The following is a 19,087-nucleotide window of genomic DNA, read 5'->3' as shown; positions in this document are numbered from 1 at the left end:
AGCTAGTGCTGTTAAAAAAGGGGGGCATGTCTTCCTTTTGTCCACACTCCACTTAACTGAGATGATTCCTGGACAGCTGCACTGCACTTTTTTCGCCCGGCCTGAGTCAGAAGGTCGGTCGAAGAAGGTGCAGCTGTATTTTATTGTAATAGGAGCAGATTAGCAATCCGTCTGTGATTGTCACTCCATGGAAGTTATGGCCCTTTGTGTCTATCTTAAATGTAGAAATTATTAGTCTCAGCACTGAACTCTCGAGTCAAACTCTGCTTAATCATTTTTAGTAGGAAGGGAAAAAACGCTGCCTACTAGAACATAAAGAATACCAGCGGGAGTAAACCATATGGCCCCTAGGGCCTATTCTGCCATTCAGTACATTTGTGGCTGATCTTCTGCCTCAAGTCCACTTTCCAGCCCAGTCCCCATATCTATGATTCCCTGAAAGATTAAAACTCTGTCTTTCACCTTTAAGTTTACTCAACGGTGGAGCATCCATGACCATCTGGATGAAGAAATTTCTCCTCACCTCAGTCCTAAATGATTGACACCTTATCCTGAGATTGTGTCTCTGTGCTCTAAATTCCCAAGCCAGGGAAAGCAACCTCTGTGGAAATCCTGTCAAACTCCTGCAGAATCTTGTACGTTTCAATGAAATCAACTCTCATTCTTCTAAACTCTAGAGAGTATAAGCCCAATTTACTCAGCCTCTCATCATAAGACAACCCTCTTATCTCAAGAACTAGCCTGGTGAACCTTTGCTGCACCACCTCTTATCTGCATGCAGTCCTCCAGACCTGGTCTCACCAAAGCCCTATAGTTTTTTTTATTCATTCATGGTATGTGGCATTGCTGGCTAGGCCAGCATTTATTGCCCATCCCTAATTATCTTTGGGAAGGTGGTGGTGAGCTGCCTTCTTGAACTGTTTCAGTCTATGTGGTGTAGGCACACCAACAGTGCTGTTAGGAAGGGAGTTCCAGGATTTTGACCCAGCAACAGTGAAGGGTTATCGATATAATTCCAGGTAAGGACGATGAGTGGCTTGGTGGGGGGAGCTTCCATTCCAGGTGGTGGTGTTCCCATGTGTCTACTGCCCTTGTCCTAGATGACAGTGGCTGTAGGTTTGGAAGGTGCTTTCTAAGGAGGATTGATGAGTTCCTGCAGTGCATCCTGTAGATGGTACACAATGCTGCCACTGTGTGTCGGTGGTGGAAGGAGTGAATGTTTGTGGATGGGGTGCCAATCAAACGGGCTGCTTTGTCTAGGATGGTGCCAAGCTTCTTGAGTGTTGTTGGAGCTGCACTCATCTAGGCAAGTGGAGAGTATTCCATCACACTCCTGACTTGTGCCTTGTAGATGGTGGACAGGCTTTGGGGAATCAGGAGATGAGATACTCAATGCAGGATTCCTAGCCTCTGACCTGCTTTTGTAGCCACAACGTGATATGGTTTGTCCAGTTCATTTTCTGGTCAATGGTAACCCCCAGGATGTTTATAGTTGGGGATCCAGTGATGGTAATGCCATTGAATGTCAAGAGGCGATGGTTAATTAGTAAAAGGCGGTGGAAATGGTCATTGCCTGTCACTTGTGTGGCACAAATGTTAATTGTCACTTGTCAGCCCAAGCCTGGCTATTGCCTAGGTCTTGCTGCATTTGGACATGGACTGCTGCAGTATCTGAGGGGTCACGAATGGTGCTGAACATTATGCAATCATCAGCGAACATCCCCACTTTTGACCCTATGATGGAAGGAAAGTCATTGATGAAGCAAGCTGAATGTGGTTGGGCCTAGGACAGAACCCTGAGGAACTCCTGCAGTGATGTCTTGGAACTGAGATGATTGACTTCCAACAACCATAACCTTCTTCCTTTGTGCTAGGTATGATTCCAACCTGCGGAGAGTTTCCCCCCTGATTCCCATTGACTCCAGTTTTGCTGGAGCTCCTTGATGCCACACTCGGTCAAATGTTGTCTTGATTTTGAGGATAGTCTCTCGCCTCGTCTGTGGAGTTCATATATACAATTGTATCTACTAGAATGCAATGTGAGGTCCCTCTAAGATTAACCTCTGCTGACACTATCGTCCATGACCTTATAGCTTTTTATAGCTTAGCACTGCCTTTTGCAGCTTGAGATTGATTAACCTCCTACATTTCTAAATGCTCACTAATTTTAGCAAATTTGATTAGCAAAAACTGATAGACTAACTGATCTGTAAATTCTGTGGTTTATCATTCTCTCCTTACTTGAACAAGTTTGTTGCATTGCTGCTCCCCAGTCAGAATAACATAATTTGCATATTTAAAGAGGATTGAAAAATGGTGGCAAGAGCCTTTACAATCTCCTTTCTGATTATCAATGGCCTAGGATGGATGCCATCAGGGTCCTGTGACTTATCTACCTTGAGAGTCAACTCCTTCCACCTATCTCAAATAGTTGTTCTATATTCCTGTCTGGTACGTCTACATTCTCTCACTGACTATCAGATAATGCTCAATTTCTGTAAGGCACAGGAATAATAATAATAATAATAATAATAGCAAGAAACCAGAACTGCAGCTTTGGGAAGAGTCTGAACATTTTCATTCCTTGGATCTTCAGCTAATATGTGCAAGCTCACATATTTCACCTTTTAAGAAATGAGCTCTCAAGTTTCTTCAAAGCAGCTACTGAGATGTTTGAACATAACTATGTTTTACATAAATGTATTACACTTTATTTTTGCACATTTCTCTGACTTGTGTAGAAAATGCTGTTTATTTGGTTGATGGTAATGAGGTCGGCGTTTCTTCAGTAAGTAAAATTTTGTTTCCTATCAGTTTATCTGTGTTTTGCTTAAAATATAGAGTAGAGTTTACAACTTACAAAGTTCATGACTTAAGGTTCATGACTGATCTAGCAATCAATGAGAAAACATTGCTTTTTGATGCAGGTAACATTCAACTTTTGCCACCTGATGGCAAATCAAATTAGATGGCAGCCTGGTGGAGGAGATCACCTGTCTGATTTTCATGCCTGAGTTTAGCTCCAATAAAATCAAAGGAAAGTTCTACAACAGATGGGCTATCTGCTCTACCAGTTTAGTTAAAAATTACCCTCAATCTCAGATTTAGAACTGGGAAGTAGGCTGGGCAATGTACTGTTGGGAATGTATAGTGCTGCTTATTAAAACTGCTCCTGTTACAGGTGTGGGAGGGACGATGGCGTGTCATCCCCCATGATGTGCTTCCTGATTGGCTGAAGGATAATGACTACCTCCTGCATGGCCACAGGCCACCAATGCCATCATTTCGTGCCTGTTTGAGAAGTATCTTTAGGATCCACACGGAAACCTTAAACATTTGGACACATCTCATAGGTACAGTATACAGCAAAGCAGGTGACTCAGCACTAACCTACTAACCACTGGTGCATAATCTTAGAAGTGGCAGAATGTAACGAATGGTTGTTGCCATAGTTCGTTGGATTTCGTGTGTTTTGGGGTTAGTGACTTATACAGGAGGAGTTTCAGATTTTTATAGAGGAATATTGGATGCTGCTACCTCCCTACAGGGAGCCACTCAGCTGATACAGGTGCAACAGCATGAGCAAATGGCTCTATAAAGATGGAACTCTAGACTTGATGCCAGTTTAGACGCAACTGAGGAGGAATTTTCAATACTGGCTGTATTGTGCACTGGAGAAAAAGATTAAGCCCAAAGATGCATTTTCTGAGCTGAATAAATTTGTACAAATCAATGTTAGATCGCGGTTAAGGATACTGTACAGTTTTGGGCACCTCTTTATAGAAAGAAAATTAAAGCTTTAGAGAGAGTACAGCATAAATTTAATAGGATGGGAAACTATAGTTGAGGACAAATTTGATATATTAGATAATTGCCAGTGGAGCAGAGAAGACAAAGTAGATTTTACAGAATTTTTTTTAGAATTCTAAGGCTTTTAATGTGAATAGGGCAAGACTGTTTATGATGCTTGGGCAGTTGATTTACAAAAAGGGTGTTGGGAGCATAGATTGCTGTGTCACAGAGCAATTGAGGCAGAGACTATTAGGGGCAGGATTTTACGGCCCCTTCTGCCTGGCAGGATATTAGGTCCTGCTGAACTGAATGGAGATTTAAATGGCTCGCCACATCCGCTGGGGGGAGACATGCCGCGGCTGGGCCGTAAAATCCTGGGCTAGATCTTTTAATTGGAAATTAATTAAACATTTGAAGCATATGAAAATGCAAGACTGTGAGGAGAAAGTGCGTTAATGGAATTAGTTTTGCTGGCTGCATTGAAGAGTGGGCATAGACACAATGGGCTGAATGGCCTCATTTGCTGCTATAAACTGCTATGGCTCTTAAATTGTCATCTTGGTTCAATGGTAGCAATTTCACCTCCAGAAAGTTTTGAGTTGAAGCCATATCCTGGACTTGATAATGTTACAGAGTCATCGTGACACAGAAGGTGGCCATTTGGCCCATCAAGCCCATACCAGCTCTCTATGGAGCAATCCAATCAGTACCATTTGCCTGCTTTATCCCTGTGGCTCTGCAAGCTTATTTCCTTCAAGTGTCCATTCAATTTCCTTTTGATATCTTCTATCACCCTCGTTGGAATCAAGTTCCAGACCATTACCACTTGCTGCATAAATAAGTTCTTCATATCCCCCTGCATCTCCTGCTCAAAACCTTGGGGGATTTGTGTCCTCTAGTCCTTATACCATCGGATAATGAGAATAGCTTTTCTTTGTCTGCTCTACAAAAATTCATAAACTTGCAGACCTCTATCAAATCGCTCCTCATTTGCTCCAACACAAATAATCCCAGCTTCTCCAATCTAACCTTGTAGCTAAAATCACTCTTCCTGGATCCATTTTGGTAAATCCCTTTGCACTCTCTCATGGACTCTCACATCTTCCTAAAGTGTAGTGACCAAACTGGATTCAATATCCTTGTTGCGTCCTAACCAGAGCTTTAGAAAGGTTCAGCATAACTTCATTGCTTTTGTACTCGATGCCTCTATTTATGAAGATGTATCTATATTTATTGTGTAAGCAAGGCCGATACTTTACTACAATACTGAGGGGATTCGGCATTGTTGGAAGTGCTGTGTTTTGCCTCTTGGCCTTGCTCAAAAAGGAGCAGGGGAGTTTGACTTGTGTTCTGACTAACGTCTCTCAACCGACAAAAAGTGATTAACTGGCTATTTATAATATTGTTTATGGCACATTTTTACTTGTGAACAGTGCTACCCTTTAAAGGTAATTCATTGACTATGAAGAATTTGGTGATCATCTCAGAGTGTGCAAACCACTCTAACTTCAAGTTTCTTTTTTTTTTAATTACGTATCCATCCCTGTACATACAGGCATTTGTCAATGTCCAGTGCTCTCCCTGAACTGCCTGCTAGGAGAGATCCAGCAATGTCTTGGGAACTGTTTTATCATCCTTGCCATTCTCATTATCATCTCCAATCTAATTTGCATATTCCTCATGCTCAATAAGGCTGAGATCTGAGGGGGCTGTAGAAGGAGATCAAGTTTATTTTTATTTTCACTGAACTAAATGAGCCTTTTGAAGCTCATTCATTAATTGAATTGTAAGGCTAATAAAACAATTATCTCAAACTTGAGTGAGCAAGAGAAGAAAAATTAAGACTTCGCTCACTGGACTGTACCTCGTTCATCTTCCGAGGTCATTGACTATAGTTCATTTTGCTCTCTAGTGCCTTGCCTTAATGAATTTAGACATTAGGCTTACTGTCAAGTCCACTGTTGTCCACATACAGCAGTTGGGGGTGGAAAAATGAGAAATGGGTTAGGAGAGCAAATTGGCTCCCACCACCACCTCTCACCAGATGTCAACACCCATCCACTTCCAGTTGGATAGGAGCAGGAGCCCTGATTTCTCCTTTCCTTCCCCTTCTCTCCACACCCCAAAAATCTCCAAAGGCTCTGAGCCATTTGCAGATGTAATACTGTGCAGGATCTTCTGCTCTCTCTAGTGGTGAGCTTAGATCCAGGAAAAGTATTTAATTAGGCATTCTGAACGAGGGACTGGAAATTGGGAAGGGGGGAGTCTACTGAGAGCCAACCCCCTGCCTTTGCTGCTGACCCCCCTGCACCCCTCTGCCCACAACCCCCACCCCGTAAAATCACCCCACATTAATTGTGGCCTGGGTTGATCCGTGATCCTGGAACTCTGGTGCCTGTCTTTCCAGCAACCGCCACTGCTTCTCCAGTGACGCTGCTGAGCACAAGAACTGCTGCCCTCTGATTGGCTGGCAGCTCTCATTAGGCAAGACTTCTGCCCCTGGGGTCTTGATTCCAGAGGGGAAGGCTCACTGCTGGCCTCGTCACTGCCTGATTGGCTTGTGGTTCGGCGGGCCTTCCCAAAAAGAGGCAGTGCAGGTCTCTTGCCGGCTCTCCAGCCAGCAGGCAAAACCTCCACGTTTCAACAAGATTCCACCCTCTGTCTCAGCTGAGATAGCTAACTCAGCATTACACCTAGGATCAGACTGTTATGCAAGAGTAATCTATTATTTGGATAAACTTGCTGAGCCATTGAGAGAAGGTAATAAACTGTACTCAATTAACTGAGCAAGAAACTTTTAGACAAGGTAATTTGGGCATAGTTTTTGGCAGATATGGTTTGTTCCATTATGAAATGTTGTAGCTAACACATTCATTGCAAGGCACCTGGATTTAGAACTTATGGAGCCAGTTATTGTTGCTGACACTGCTACTTTTTCATTGTTATTTTCCCCTCTTACTCTGTCATGGTTTTGTTATCCTAGTATTCATTTTTAGGTATATTTAAAGGTGGAACATACAGTAGATGCAACACTCTAACACCTGCATTACTGTAACTGCATCTATGCCTGTGCAGTAACTCTTTCGAGTGCAAACACGTTTCCATCTGTTCCTATTCAGATGAAGTTACATTGTTTTTCATAGTTTGCCATAGTGAGATTTGAACTCTTGATCTTGGCGGTTACAAATTCAGTACCATAACCACTTGGCTATTTAGGCTAAGCACTATGCCTGTGCAGTAACTCTTTCGAGTACAAACCCGTTTCCATCTGTTTCAGATGAAGTTACATTGTTTCATAGTTTGCCATTGTGAGATTTGAACTCTTGATAATCTTTTAAATGAAAACCAAATCAACAAAATTGGGATAAATCAGGCACAGCCCCTAATTCAGGTCAGCTGTAAAACCAAGAACAAAGTTTAAAGGAAACTTACAAACTTTAAATCAAAATGTGATTAAAGGGGTCAACAAAACACCCCAGTCCCCGCGGTGCCCACCGAGCACGGAAGGCCTCGAGAGTGCCAGCAGACACCGCGTGCTCCTTCTCCAGGGACATCCGGCAGCGAACGTAGCCGCGGAAGAGGGACAAACAATCGGGCGGGACTCCCCCATCGATCGCCCGCTGCCTGGACCTGTTAATGGCCAACTTGGCCAGGCCCAGGAGCAGGTTCACGAGGAGGTCCTCCTCCTTCCCGACCCCCTTCCGCACCGGGTGCCCATAGATCAGGAGCGTGGGGCTGAAGTGCAGACAAAACATCAATAAAAGGTTTTTCAAATAACTAAAAAGGGAGTGCAGCCTACAACACCCTATGTATACATGGTCCACGGACTCCACAAGACCGCAAAAAGGGCATGTGTCCTGAGAGTCCGTGAACCTATGCATCCTCTTATTATAAGGGACTGCTGCATGCAACACCCTCCAACCCAGGTCCCCGATAGAAAGGGGGAGGACACCTCCGTAGAGGGCCTCCCATCGAGGGCCTCCGCCGCCGGACGGCAACAAGGCACGCCAGGGCGTGTCCGGTCGACGGACAAGGGCGAGAAAATGGAAGGTGTGCAGCAGCAGTCCATACAAAAAGCCCCTCTTTGCCGTGCCAAAAGGCACAGAGGGCATGTCCCCGAGGCGGCTCATATTGCGGGGCACCAGCACCCGAGGGAGGGTTCGGGGCTTGGGGCCAATGTGGAATTCCGTCCGAACAGGGGAACGCTCAGACGGAAGACCACCGCGCACCTGGGCCACCTCAAGACCCAAAATAACGTCGGGTCCGAGCACGACCGTTCTCAGGTCTTGGACACCCTGGACACCCACAGACGCGCGTCGCGCCAACTCCTGCGGGAGCATCCAGCCCAGTCCTCCGCCACCCAGCACGTCCCCGATCCTGGTCACCCCTGCGGCCACAGCCCTCCTCTCCGCCAACCACTGAAAAGGACGGAGGGGCGGATTCCTGAGCAGCGGCTCTCTGACGATAGCCGCTACTCCTGACGGGGGAGAGCTGCGTCGCGAGGCGACCACTTTCCAGACTTTGATCAGGTCCTGGTAAAAGACGGGCAACGCCTGCAAGGAGCCACCGAGGCCCAGCTGTTCTATAAACAGGAGCTGCACGTCATAATTCAGGCCGTGCACCTGACGGAAGAAATACGTCATCAGGGCACACCATCTAGGAGGAGGCTCAACGTAGAGGTATCGCTGCAGGGTCTGAAGGCGGAAAGTCGCCACCTGTGTGCGTAGGCACACTAGCGCCTGACCACCCTCCCTAAGCGGGAGACTCAGAACCTCGGCAGCGACCCAGTGCAATCTTTTGTCCCAGAAGAAGTCGACTAACAATCTCTGGATTCTTGTGACAAAGTCCGGGGGAGGGGTCAAAGTGACCAGCCGATACCACAACATGGCGGCGATCAGCTGGTTTATGACCAGAACTCGACCCCGGTAAGATAGCACTCGGAGCAGTCCTGTCCAGCGCCGCAGGCGAGCGGTGACTTTCATCTCCAGTTCCTGCCAGTTTGCCGGCCAGGATTCCTCAGCGGGGCAGAGATGGACCCCCAGGTAGAGGAGGCTGGTCCTGCTCCAGGTGAAAGGCCTGAGCTCCTTGGGTAGGAGATCCATCTGCCACTGACCGACCAGGAGTCCAGAACACTTACCCCAGTTGATCCTGGCAGAAGAAGCGGCAGAGTAGACCTCCTGGCACTCGCGCATCCTCCGCAGGTCAGCCGGGTCACTAAACATAAGGAGCACGTCATCGGCGTAAGCCGAAAGGACCACCCCGATGCCCGGCCCGCGCAGAACCAATCCCGACAACCTCCTCCGCAAGAGGCGCAGGAAAGGCTCCACGCAAATAGAATACAACTGGCCAGACAGGGGGCAGCCCTGACGTACCCCTCTCCCAAAGCGAAGGGGCGCCATCAGGGACCCGTTAACCTTCACTAGACACTCCGCGGCAGTGTACAGAAGTCGGATCCGGGCGACAAAATGCGTCCCGAACCCGAAAGCTCGCAGAGTTCCGAGTAAGTATTCGTGATCCACCCTGTCGAACGCCTTCTCCTGATCGAGAGACAGGAAGGCGCTCGACAGACCAGCCCTCTGGGAATGGTGGATGATGTCCCGGACCAGATGGATGTTATCATAAATGGTTCGGTCCGGGACGGTGTAGGACTGGTCAGGGTGGATCATGTGGTCCAGCACGGTGCCGAGCCGAGAAGACATGGCTCGGGCGAAGATTTTGTAGTCCGTGCTGAGGAGGGAGACCGGGCGCCAGTTTTGAAGAAGGCGGAGATCCCCCTTCTTCGGTAGCAGGGCAATCATGGCCCTGCGCCACGAAAGGGGCATCTCCCCGGTAGCAATGCTCTCCCCCAGGACCCCCGCGAAGTCGCTCCCCAAGACGTCCCAGAACGCCCTGAAGAACTCCACGGTCAGCCCGTCTAGTCCCGGGGTTTTGCCCCTAGAAAGACCGTCGAGTGCGCCGGTCAGCTCCCCCAGACTTATAGGGGAGTCGAGCTTTCCGGCGCACTCCGGGCCGACCTGCGGCAGGTCCTCCCACAAAACTCTGCAAGCTTCCTCACTGGACGGATCCGGAGAGAAAAGGGCAGTGTAGTAATCTCGGGCAATGGCCCTGATGCCCTCCGGATCCGAGACAAGTGATCCGTCGTCGGCCAGCAGCGTAAAGAGCTGCTTACGGACCCCGTGCCTTTTTTCCAGTGAGTAGAAGAAGGGAGAGCCACGGTCCATCTCCTTAAGGAAACAGATCCGCGACCTCACGAACGCGCCCCGAGACCCGACCAGTTGCAGGTCCCGCAGCGCGCCCTTCTTCTCATCGTACACCGACCGCAGGGCCGGGTCCGCGTCGGGCTGACGGAGACGTGCCTCCAGGTCGAGCACCTCCTTCTCCAACTCCTCGACCCTGGATTTGCGTCTCTTTGTCGACCCCTTCGCGTACTCTTGACAGAAAACTCGGACGTGAGTCTTGCCCACGTCCCACCATAGCCTCAAGGAGGGGAAGCCTCCCCGCTTCCTTCTCCAGCCGGCCCAGAAGCGACGGAACGAGTCCAGGAACCGCTGGTCTTCCAACAACAGGTTATTAAAATGCCAGTACGCGGACCCCGTCCGAGCGCAGAACGAAGTGAGCTCCGCCCACACCAGACGGTGGTCCGTGCACGGAACCTGCTGTATAGAAGCAGCCGGAACGCAGGACACGTACGCCTTCGAAACGTAAAGGCGGTCGAGTCTGGACGCTCCGACTCCAGGTGACACAAAGGTGAACACGCTGGAGTCAGGATGGAGATTTCGCCAGACGTCCACTAAGTCGAAGGACCTGACCAGGTCCCGCAACTTACTCACACCTCGCGTGCAGTGCGGGGTACCGTGACGGTCCCGGACCCTGAGGGTGCAATTGAAATCCCCCCCGAGGACGATGCACTCGCCAGCGTCGATGGAGCCGAGATGAGTGGACACTTCTTCAAAGAAGCTCGCTTGCTGCTGCGTGCCCAGGGGAGCGTACACATTCACAAAGTGAAGCACCGCCCCCCCCAGACGCACAGTCAGGTGCAGCAACCGGCCTGGCACCGGCTCCTTGACCCCCAAGATCTCCGGCTGAAAATGCGGGGCCAACAAGATAGCCACCCCGCCAGAATTGGAGGCTAGGTGACTCATGTAGACCCCCCCTCGCCACTCCAGGAGCCACGTGGCTTCGTCTCCCGGAACGGTATGGGTTTCTTGCAGGAAGCACAACGCATACTTCCCGTCCCTGAGGACCGAGAAGTTCTGGAACCTGCGCTGTGCGGCCCTGCTGCCGCGGATGTTGAGGCTGGCTATAGTCGTCTTCATTGTCAAAGGTACATCAAATCTTCACCTTAAGTCATTAAAAAGAAGAAGAGGACTTTTTAGTCCTTCCTCTCCTTCAGGAGCCCAGCGAGAAACGTTTGGACCCTCCGCCGCGCGTTCCTATCCAACTCAGGAGACTTGAGAGCCTCGCGAGTGGACCAGAACACCAGCGGAAAAGAATGCCACCGGTCCAAGGCCAACTGAACCCTGTCTCGGCGACCGCGATGACTCGCCAAAAAGTCCCGGAGTTCCCTTGGGGGGATGAGGGGGGAGTCAGTGGAGGGCACCAGGGGATCCACCGCCTCGCTTGAGAGCGACTCAGCGTAATCTCTAGCGCTCACCACGGACACCCCGTCCTCCTCCAGGTCGTCGCCTCCAGCTTCCGACCCCTCCCTCGCATTGAGTACGGGGGCTGATTCGGAGCTGCCAGCTGGCCCCACCTGTACCTCGATCCCACCCCCAGGATCAAGGCCAGAGGGGTCCTCTCTGGTCTCCTCTAAACGTTTTGGGTCAGAGGGCAGCGGCAGTTCTGATGCCTGCTCTCCTCCCGGCACCGGGTCGTCCGGGGAGCTCAGGACAAGCTCCTGACCCAAAACTAGGACGCCCGGTGCTAAGGTTTGGGAGGGAGCGGGAAGGCCTTCCTTTTCGCTGCCACCCAATGACCCGTTAACATTTTTTAAATTTTGAGAGTTACAGTCCCCCGACGAGCCAGAAGGTATCTCGGGGGTATCGAGGGTCTCTGAGTCGGGCACCACCTCAAGGGAGGTGCCTTCAGTGAGCCCCGAGGGGCCCTGTTCAGGGGACTGCAGCAGGTTGACAGGGGTAACAGTGGTGGGAGTCGGTGCAGGGGTTTTGAGTTCCCCCAGAGGACAGGGTGAGATTTTACTTGGCGGAGACGCCACCACCTCTTCATCGGGGGAAGGGACACACCCAACTTCTTCAATTTGGGCATCACCCACCTCCTCCTCCGAAGCGTGACGTCTCTTCCGGGTCAGGCTGGGGGCTAGGGAGACCTCCATTTCCGAGGCCCCCTCCTCCTTGTCCAGCCCTCCCGGACACTCCACCCTCTGGGTTTTGGGTGTTAGATACCCCGGCTCGGGGTCCCGCGTCTTTTCCCCGCCGGCCCCGGGAGCACGCGCAGAAACGACGCCGGGCCCAGCACTCGGCGCCTTAGCACCCACGGGCCCGGGAGCACACGCGGACATGACGCCGGGGCCGGATGATGTCTTTTCCCCCGAGCCGGTGCTTGCAGGTGTTTGGGGGTTTTGGGGCGTTTCAGGGGCCGCCTCCAGGTTGCGGGTCTTCCTCCGCGCCTTCTTACGGCGCGGGGGCTCTCCCCCCGCCTCACCGGCAGCCGAGATGGCAGTGGCCGCCGGCGTCGCTTCCCCTTGCGGGGAGGGAGATGGAGTGGTGGCGGGGGGAGGAGGGGCGGTGCCAGCCGTGGCCGCTTGGGTGGGGCTCGTGGCCTTGGAGGCGGGGCAGTTCTTCCTCACGTGCCCCGCCTCCTTACAAGCATGGCACCGCACGCCCTCCACGGTCCAGAAGACCCGATAGGCAGTCCCCTCAAAATTGATAACGAAGGCCCCCTCCAGGCACTCCTCCTGGGCCAAGCGGACAAATACCTGGCGCCGGAAGGAGTACACATGGCGGAGGGCCGAGTCTTTGAGGCCGAGCGGGATTGGTGCAACCCCCGACCTGACCTCCCCCAATTTATTAAGGTGGGGGAGGAGGAGCTCACTGGATAGAAAAGGCGGGACGTTCGAAATAATAATTCTCTGGGCGGTGGCCTCAAGGGGGTCCACCGCCAGAAAAGTCCCGCCCACAGTGAGTCCTTTTTGCAGGGCGAGGTGCACCGCCCACTCGGACCTCAAGAAGAATATGGCCTTCCCATACATTTTAGAGGCCGCGACAATGGCTGAGGGGCCGACGACCCCAGCCATAGCCTTTACACAGGCCTCTATTGTCATTTCAGGGTGAGCATAGCTCTTTACCCCAAGGGCCCTGGTCAGGAGGCGGAATGGTGACAGGGCAGCAGGACCAGCTGGAGCCACAGAAGCAGCCACCCCCGCATAGGTTTTCTTTTTTTGAGGCCCTGCCACCGGTGACAAAAACGCCTCCACATTAGCCCTCGAGGGCCCGGCCACAGGCGATGGTGAATTGGCCTTAGGGCCAGAGCCACGCCCACCCCGGGAAGGATTGGCCATTTTGTTTTTTTCTTTTTTTTTATATATATAGGGAGGAAAGGGGGTGGGGGAGAGAGGTAGAAACAACCTCCCCTCTTTTAGGCAGGAGAGGAGAGGAGGGAGAGGAGTAAAAGACAGGGAGGCACAGGAGGGAAAGAGGTAAATGTCCAGGTGGGTGTCCTCGATGGTGGATGGACGGTGGGTGGGGGCCTGATGTTCTTCAGGCAGGGGGAGGCGATGTCTTCACCAGCTATTGCTGGCCTTACTGGGAAAAGGGCTGGGTTGGGGGGAGGGGTGGCAGAAAGATGGTTTCAGCACACACACACACCCTCCCTTTCTTCCTTCCCCAACTCCTCTGGCAGTCTTCTTGCCTCCCCCTACAAAACACAGTCCTTAATTGCCCCCACCTTAAACAAAAATACACAGTTCAGACACCCACCTAGGATGTTGTTTTTTAACTCAGTCCTGGCCTCCTGGCCTTCCTGTCCTGTATCAACAGCAGCAACTGTTCTCTTCTCTCCCTCTCTCTCCTTTGGCAGCACTGGAGGAGCAGCAGCAGAAGCAACAACCCCAAAGGCAGCAGCAGAAACAGTTGAAACACTGAGGAGCAGCAACACCAACACCACACACCTTCTCTCCTCAGTATCAGGAAACCAACTGAATCCACAATTGCCTCCACTAGATCGTTAAGAAAATGAACTCTTGATAATCTTTTAAATGAAAACCAAATCAACAAAATTGGGATAAATCAGGCACAGCCCCTAATTCAGGTCAGCTGTAAAACCAAGAACAAAGTTTAAAGGAAACTTACAAACTTTAAATCAAAATGTGATTAAAGGGGTCAACAAAACACCCCAGTCCCCGCGGTGCCCACCGAGCACGGAAGGCCTCGAGAGTGCCAGCAGACACCGCATGCTCCTTCTCCAGGGACATCCGGCAGCGAACGTAGCCACGGAAGAGGGACAAACAATCGGGCGGGACTCCCCCGTCGATCGCCCGCTGCCTGGACCTGTTAATGGCCAACTTGGCCAGGCCCAGGAGCAGGTTCACGAGGAGGTCCTCCTCCTTCCCGACCCCCTTCCGCACCGGGTGCCCATAGATCAGGAGCGTGGGGCTGAAGTGCAGACAAAACATCAATAAAAGGTTTTTCAAATAACTAAAAAGGGAGTGCAGCCTACAACACCCTATGTATACATGGTCCACGGACTCCACAAGACCGCAAAAAGGGCATGTGTCCTGAGAGTCCGTGAACCTATGCATCCTCTTATTATAAGGGACTGCTGCATGCAACACCCTCCAACCCAGGTCCCCGATAGAAAGGGGGAGGACACCTCCGTAGAGGGCCTCCCATCGAGGGCCTCCGCCGCCGGACGGCAACAAGGCACGCCAGGGCGTGTCCGGTCGACGGACAAGGGCGAGAAAATGGAAGGTGTGCAGCAGCAGTCCATACAAAAAGCCCCTCTTTGCCGTGCCAAAAGGCACAGAGGGCATGTCCCCGAGGCGGTTCATATTGCGGGGCACCAGCACCCGAGGGAGGGTTCGGGGCTTGGGGCCAATGTGGAATTCCGTCCGAACAGGGGAACGCTCAGACGGAAGACCACCGCGCACCTGGGCCACCTCAAGACCCAAAATAACGTCGGGTCCGAGCACGACCGTTCTCAGGTCTTGGATGGCATCGGCTGCGACCTGGACACTCACAGACGCGCGTCGCGCCAACTCCTGCGGGAGCATCCAGCCCAATCCTCCGCCATCCAGCACGTCCCCGATCCTGGTCACCCCTGCGGCCACAGCCCTCCTCTCCGCCAACCACTGAAAAGGATGGAGGGGCGGATTCCTGAGCAGCGGCTCTCTGACGATAGCCGCTACTCCTGACGGGGGAGAGCTGCGTCGCGAGGCGACCACTTTCCAGACTTTGATCAGGTCCTGGTAAAAGACGGGCAACGCCTGCAAGGAGCCACCGAGGCCCAGCTGTTCTATAAACAGGAGCTGCACGTCATAATTCAGGCCGTGCACCTGACGGAAGAAATACGTCATCAGGGCACACCATCTAGGAGGAGGCTCGACGTAGAGGTATCGCTGCAGGGTCTGAAGGCGGATAGTGGCCACCTGTGTGCGTAGGCACACTAGCACCTGACCACCCTCCCTAAGCGGGAGACTCAGAACCTCGGCAGCGACCCAGTGCAATCTTTTGTCCCAGAAGAAGTCGACTAACAATCTCTGGATTCTTGTGACAAAGTCCCTGAACTCTTGATAATCTTTTAAATGAAAACCAAATCAACAAAATTGGGATAAATCAGGCACAGCCCCTAATTCAGGTCAGCTGTAAAACCAAGAACAAAGTTTAAAGGAAACTTACAAACTTTAAATCAAAATGTGATTAAAGGGGTCAACAAAACACCCCAGTCCCCGCGGTGCCCACCGAGCACGGAAGGCCTCGAGAGTGCCAGCAGACACCGCGTGCTCCTTCTCCAGGGACATCCGGCAGCGAACGTAGCCGCGGAAGAGGGACAAACAATCGGGCGGGACTCCCCCGTCGATCGCCCGCTGCCTGGACCTGTTAATGGCCAACTTGGCCAGGCCCAGGAGCAGGTTCACGAGGAGGTCCTCCTCCTTCCCGACCCCCTTCCGCACCCGGGTGCCCATAGATCAGGAGCGTGGGGCTGAAGTGCAAATAAAACATCAATAAAAGGTTTTTCAAATAACTAAAAAGGGAGTGCAGCCTACAACACCCTATGTATACATGGTCCACGGACTCCACAAGACCGCAAAAAGGGCATGTGTCCTGAGAGTCCGTGAACCTATGCATCCTCTTATTATAAGGGACTGCCGCATGCAACACCCTCCAACCCAGGTCCCCGATAGAAAGGGGGAGGACACCTCCGTAGAGGGCCTCCCATCGAGGGCCTCCGCCGCCGGACGGCAACAAGGCACGCCAGGGCGTGTCCGGTCGACGGACAAGGGCGAGAAAATGGAAGGTGTGCAGCAGCAGTCCATACAAAAAGCCCCTCTTTGCTGTGCCAAAAGGCACAGAGGGCATGTCCCCGAGGCGGCTCATATTGCGGGGCACCAGCACCCGAGGGAGGGTTCGGGGCTTGGGGCCAATGTGGAATTCCGTCCGAACAGGGGAACGCTCAGACGGAAGACCACCGCGCACCTGGGCCACCTCAAGACCCAAAATAACGTCGGGTCCGAGCACGACCGTTCTCAGGTCTTGGATGGCATCGGCTGCGACCTGGACACTCACAGACGCGCGTCGCGCCAACTCCTGCGGGAGCATCCAGCCCAGTCCTCCGCCACCCAGCACGTCCCCGATCCTGGTCACCCCTGCGGCCACAGCCCTCCTCTCCGCCAACCACTGAAAAGGACGGAGGGGCGGATTCCTGAGCAGCGGCTCTCTGACGATAGCTGCTACTCCTGACGGGGGAGAGCTGCGTCGCGAGGCGACCACTTTCCAGACTTTGATCAGGTCCTGGTAAAAGACGGGCAACGCCTGCAAGGAGCCACCGAGGCCCAGCTGTTCTATAAACAGGAGCTGCATGTCATAATTCAGGCCGTGCACCTGACGGAAGAAATACGTCATCAGGGCACACCATCTAGGAGGAGGCTCGACGTAGAGGTATCGCTGCAGGGTCTGAAGGCGGAAAGTCGCCACCTGTGTGCGTAGGCACACTAGCGCCTGACCACCCTCCCTAAGCGGGAGACTCAGAACCTCGGCAGCGACCCAGTGCAATCTTTTGTCCCAGAAGAAGTCGACTAACAATCTCTGGATTCTTGTGACAAAGTCCGGGGGAGGGGTTGAGATTTGAACTCTTGATAATCTTTTAAATGAAAACCAAATCAACAAAATTGGGATAAATCAGGCACAGCCCCTAATTCAGGTCAGCTGTAAAACCAAGAACAAAGTTTAAAGGAAACTTACAAACTTTAAATCAAACTGTGATTAAAGGGGTCAACAAAACACCCCAGTCCCCGCGGTGCCCACCGAGCACGGAAGGCCTCGAGAGTGCCAGCAGACACCGCGTGCTCCTTCTCCAGGGACATCCGGCAGCGAACGTAGCCGCGGAAGAGGGACAAACAATCGGGCGGGACTCCCCCGTCGATCGCCCGCTGCCTGGACCTGTTAATGGCCAACTTGGCCAGGCCCAGGAGCAGGTTCACGAGGAGGTCCTCCTCCTTCCCGACCCCCTTCCGCACCCGGGTGCCCATAGATCAGGAGCGTGGGGCTGAAGTGCAAATAAAACATCAATAAAAGGTTTTTCAAATAACTAAAAAGGGAGTGCAGCCTACAACACCCTATGTATACATGGTCCACGGACTCCACAAGACCGCAAAAAGGGCATGTGTCCTGAGAGTCCGTGAACCTATGCATCCTCTTATTATAAGGGACTGCCGCATGCAACACCCTCCAACCCAGGTCCCCGATAGAAAGGGGGAGGACACCTCCGTAGAGGGCCTCCCATCGAGGGCCTCCGCCGCCGGACGGCAACAAGGCACGCCAGGGCGTGTCCGGTCGACGGACAAGGGCGAGAAAATGGAAGGTGTGCAGCAGCAGTCCATACAAAAAGCCCCTCTTTGCTGTGCCAAAAGGCACAGAGGGCATGTCCCCGAGGCGGCTCATATTGCGGGGCACCAGCACCCGAGGGAGGGTTCGGGGCTTGGGGCCAATGTGGAATTCCGTCCGAACAGGGGAACGCTCAGACGGAAGACCACCGCGCACCTGGGCCACCTCAAGACCCAAAATAACGTCGGGTCCGAGCACGACCGTTCTCAGGTCTTGGATGGCATCGGCTGCGACCTGGACACTCACAGACGCGCGTCGCGCCAACTCCTGCGGGAGCATCCAGCCCAGTCCTCCGCCACCCAGCACGTCCCCGATCCTGGTCACCCCTGCGGCCACAGCCCTCCTCTCCGCCAACCACTGAAAAGGACGGAGGGGCGGATTCCTGAGCAGCGGCTCTCTGACGATAGCTGCTACTCCTGACGGGGGAGAGCTGCGTCGCGAGGCGACCACTTTCCAGACTTTGATCAGGTCCTGGTAAAAGACGGGCAACGCCTGCAAGGAGCCACCGAGGCCCAGCTGTTCTATAAACAGGAGCTGCATGTCATAATTCAGGCCGTGCACCTGACGGAAGAAATACGTCATCAGGGCACACCATCTAGGAGGAGGCTCGACGTAGAGGTATCGCTGCAGGGTCTGAAGGCGGAAAGTCGCCACCTGTGTGCGTAGGCACACTAGCGCCTGACCACCCTCCCTAAGCGGGAGACTCAGAACCTCGGCAGCGACCCAGTGCAATCTTTTGTCCCAGAAGAAGTCGACTAACAATCTCTGGATTCTTGTGACAAAGTCCGGGGGAGGGGTTGAGATTTGAACTCTTGATCTTGGGCTTACAAACCCAGTACCATAACCACTTGGCTATTTAGGCCAAGCACTATGCCTGTGCAGTAACTCTTTCGAGTACAAACCTGTTTCCATCTGTTTCAGATGAAGTTACATTGTTTCATAGTTTGCCATTGTGAGATTTGAACTCTTGATAATCTTTTAAATGAAAACCAAATCAACAAAATTGGGATAAATCAGGCACAGCCCCTAATTCAGGTCAGCTGTAAAACCAAGAACAAAGTTTTAAAGGAAACTTACAAACTTTAAATCAAAATGTGATTAAAGGGGTCAACAAAACACCCCAGTCCCCGCGGTGCCCACCGAGCACGGAAGGCCTCGAGAGTGCCAGCAGACACCGCGTGCTCCTTCTCCAGGGACATCCGGCAGCGAACGTAGCCGCGGAAGAGGGACAAACAATC

At 52.3% G+C, this 19,087-nt stretch overlaps 1 protein-coding gene across 2 annotated transcripts in view; it reads left to right on the top strand.

Moving 5' to 3' along the window:
* The window catches only part of LOC121293380 (adiponectin receptor protein 2-like), a 118,769-nt gene that overhangs the window by 73,471 nt on the left and 26,211 nt on the right, over positions 1–19,087 (top strand). For both annotated transcript variants that reach the window (XM_041216410.1, XM_041216409.1), the window contains exon 4: positions 3,182–3,353. In XM_041216410.1, the coding sequence (XP_041072344.1) occupies positions 3,182–3,353 (172 nt within the window). The remainder of the gene's footprint in view (positions 1–3,181; positions 3,354–19,087) is intronic.

The sequence above is a fragment of the Carcharodon carcharias genome, chromosome 21 (assembly GCF_017639515.1).
Source record: "Carcharodon carcharias isolate sCarCar2 chromosome 21, sCarCar2.pri, whole genome shotgun sequence".
NCBI lineage: Eukaryota > Metazoa > Chordata > Chondrichthyes > Lamniformes > Lamnidae > Carcharodon > Carcharodon carcharias.
The sequence above is the reverse complement of the archived record's forward strand: the minus strand, read 5'-3'. Positions and strand labels throughout refer to the sequence as shown.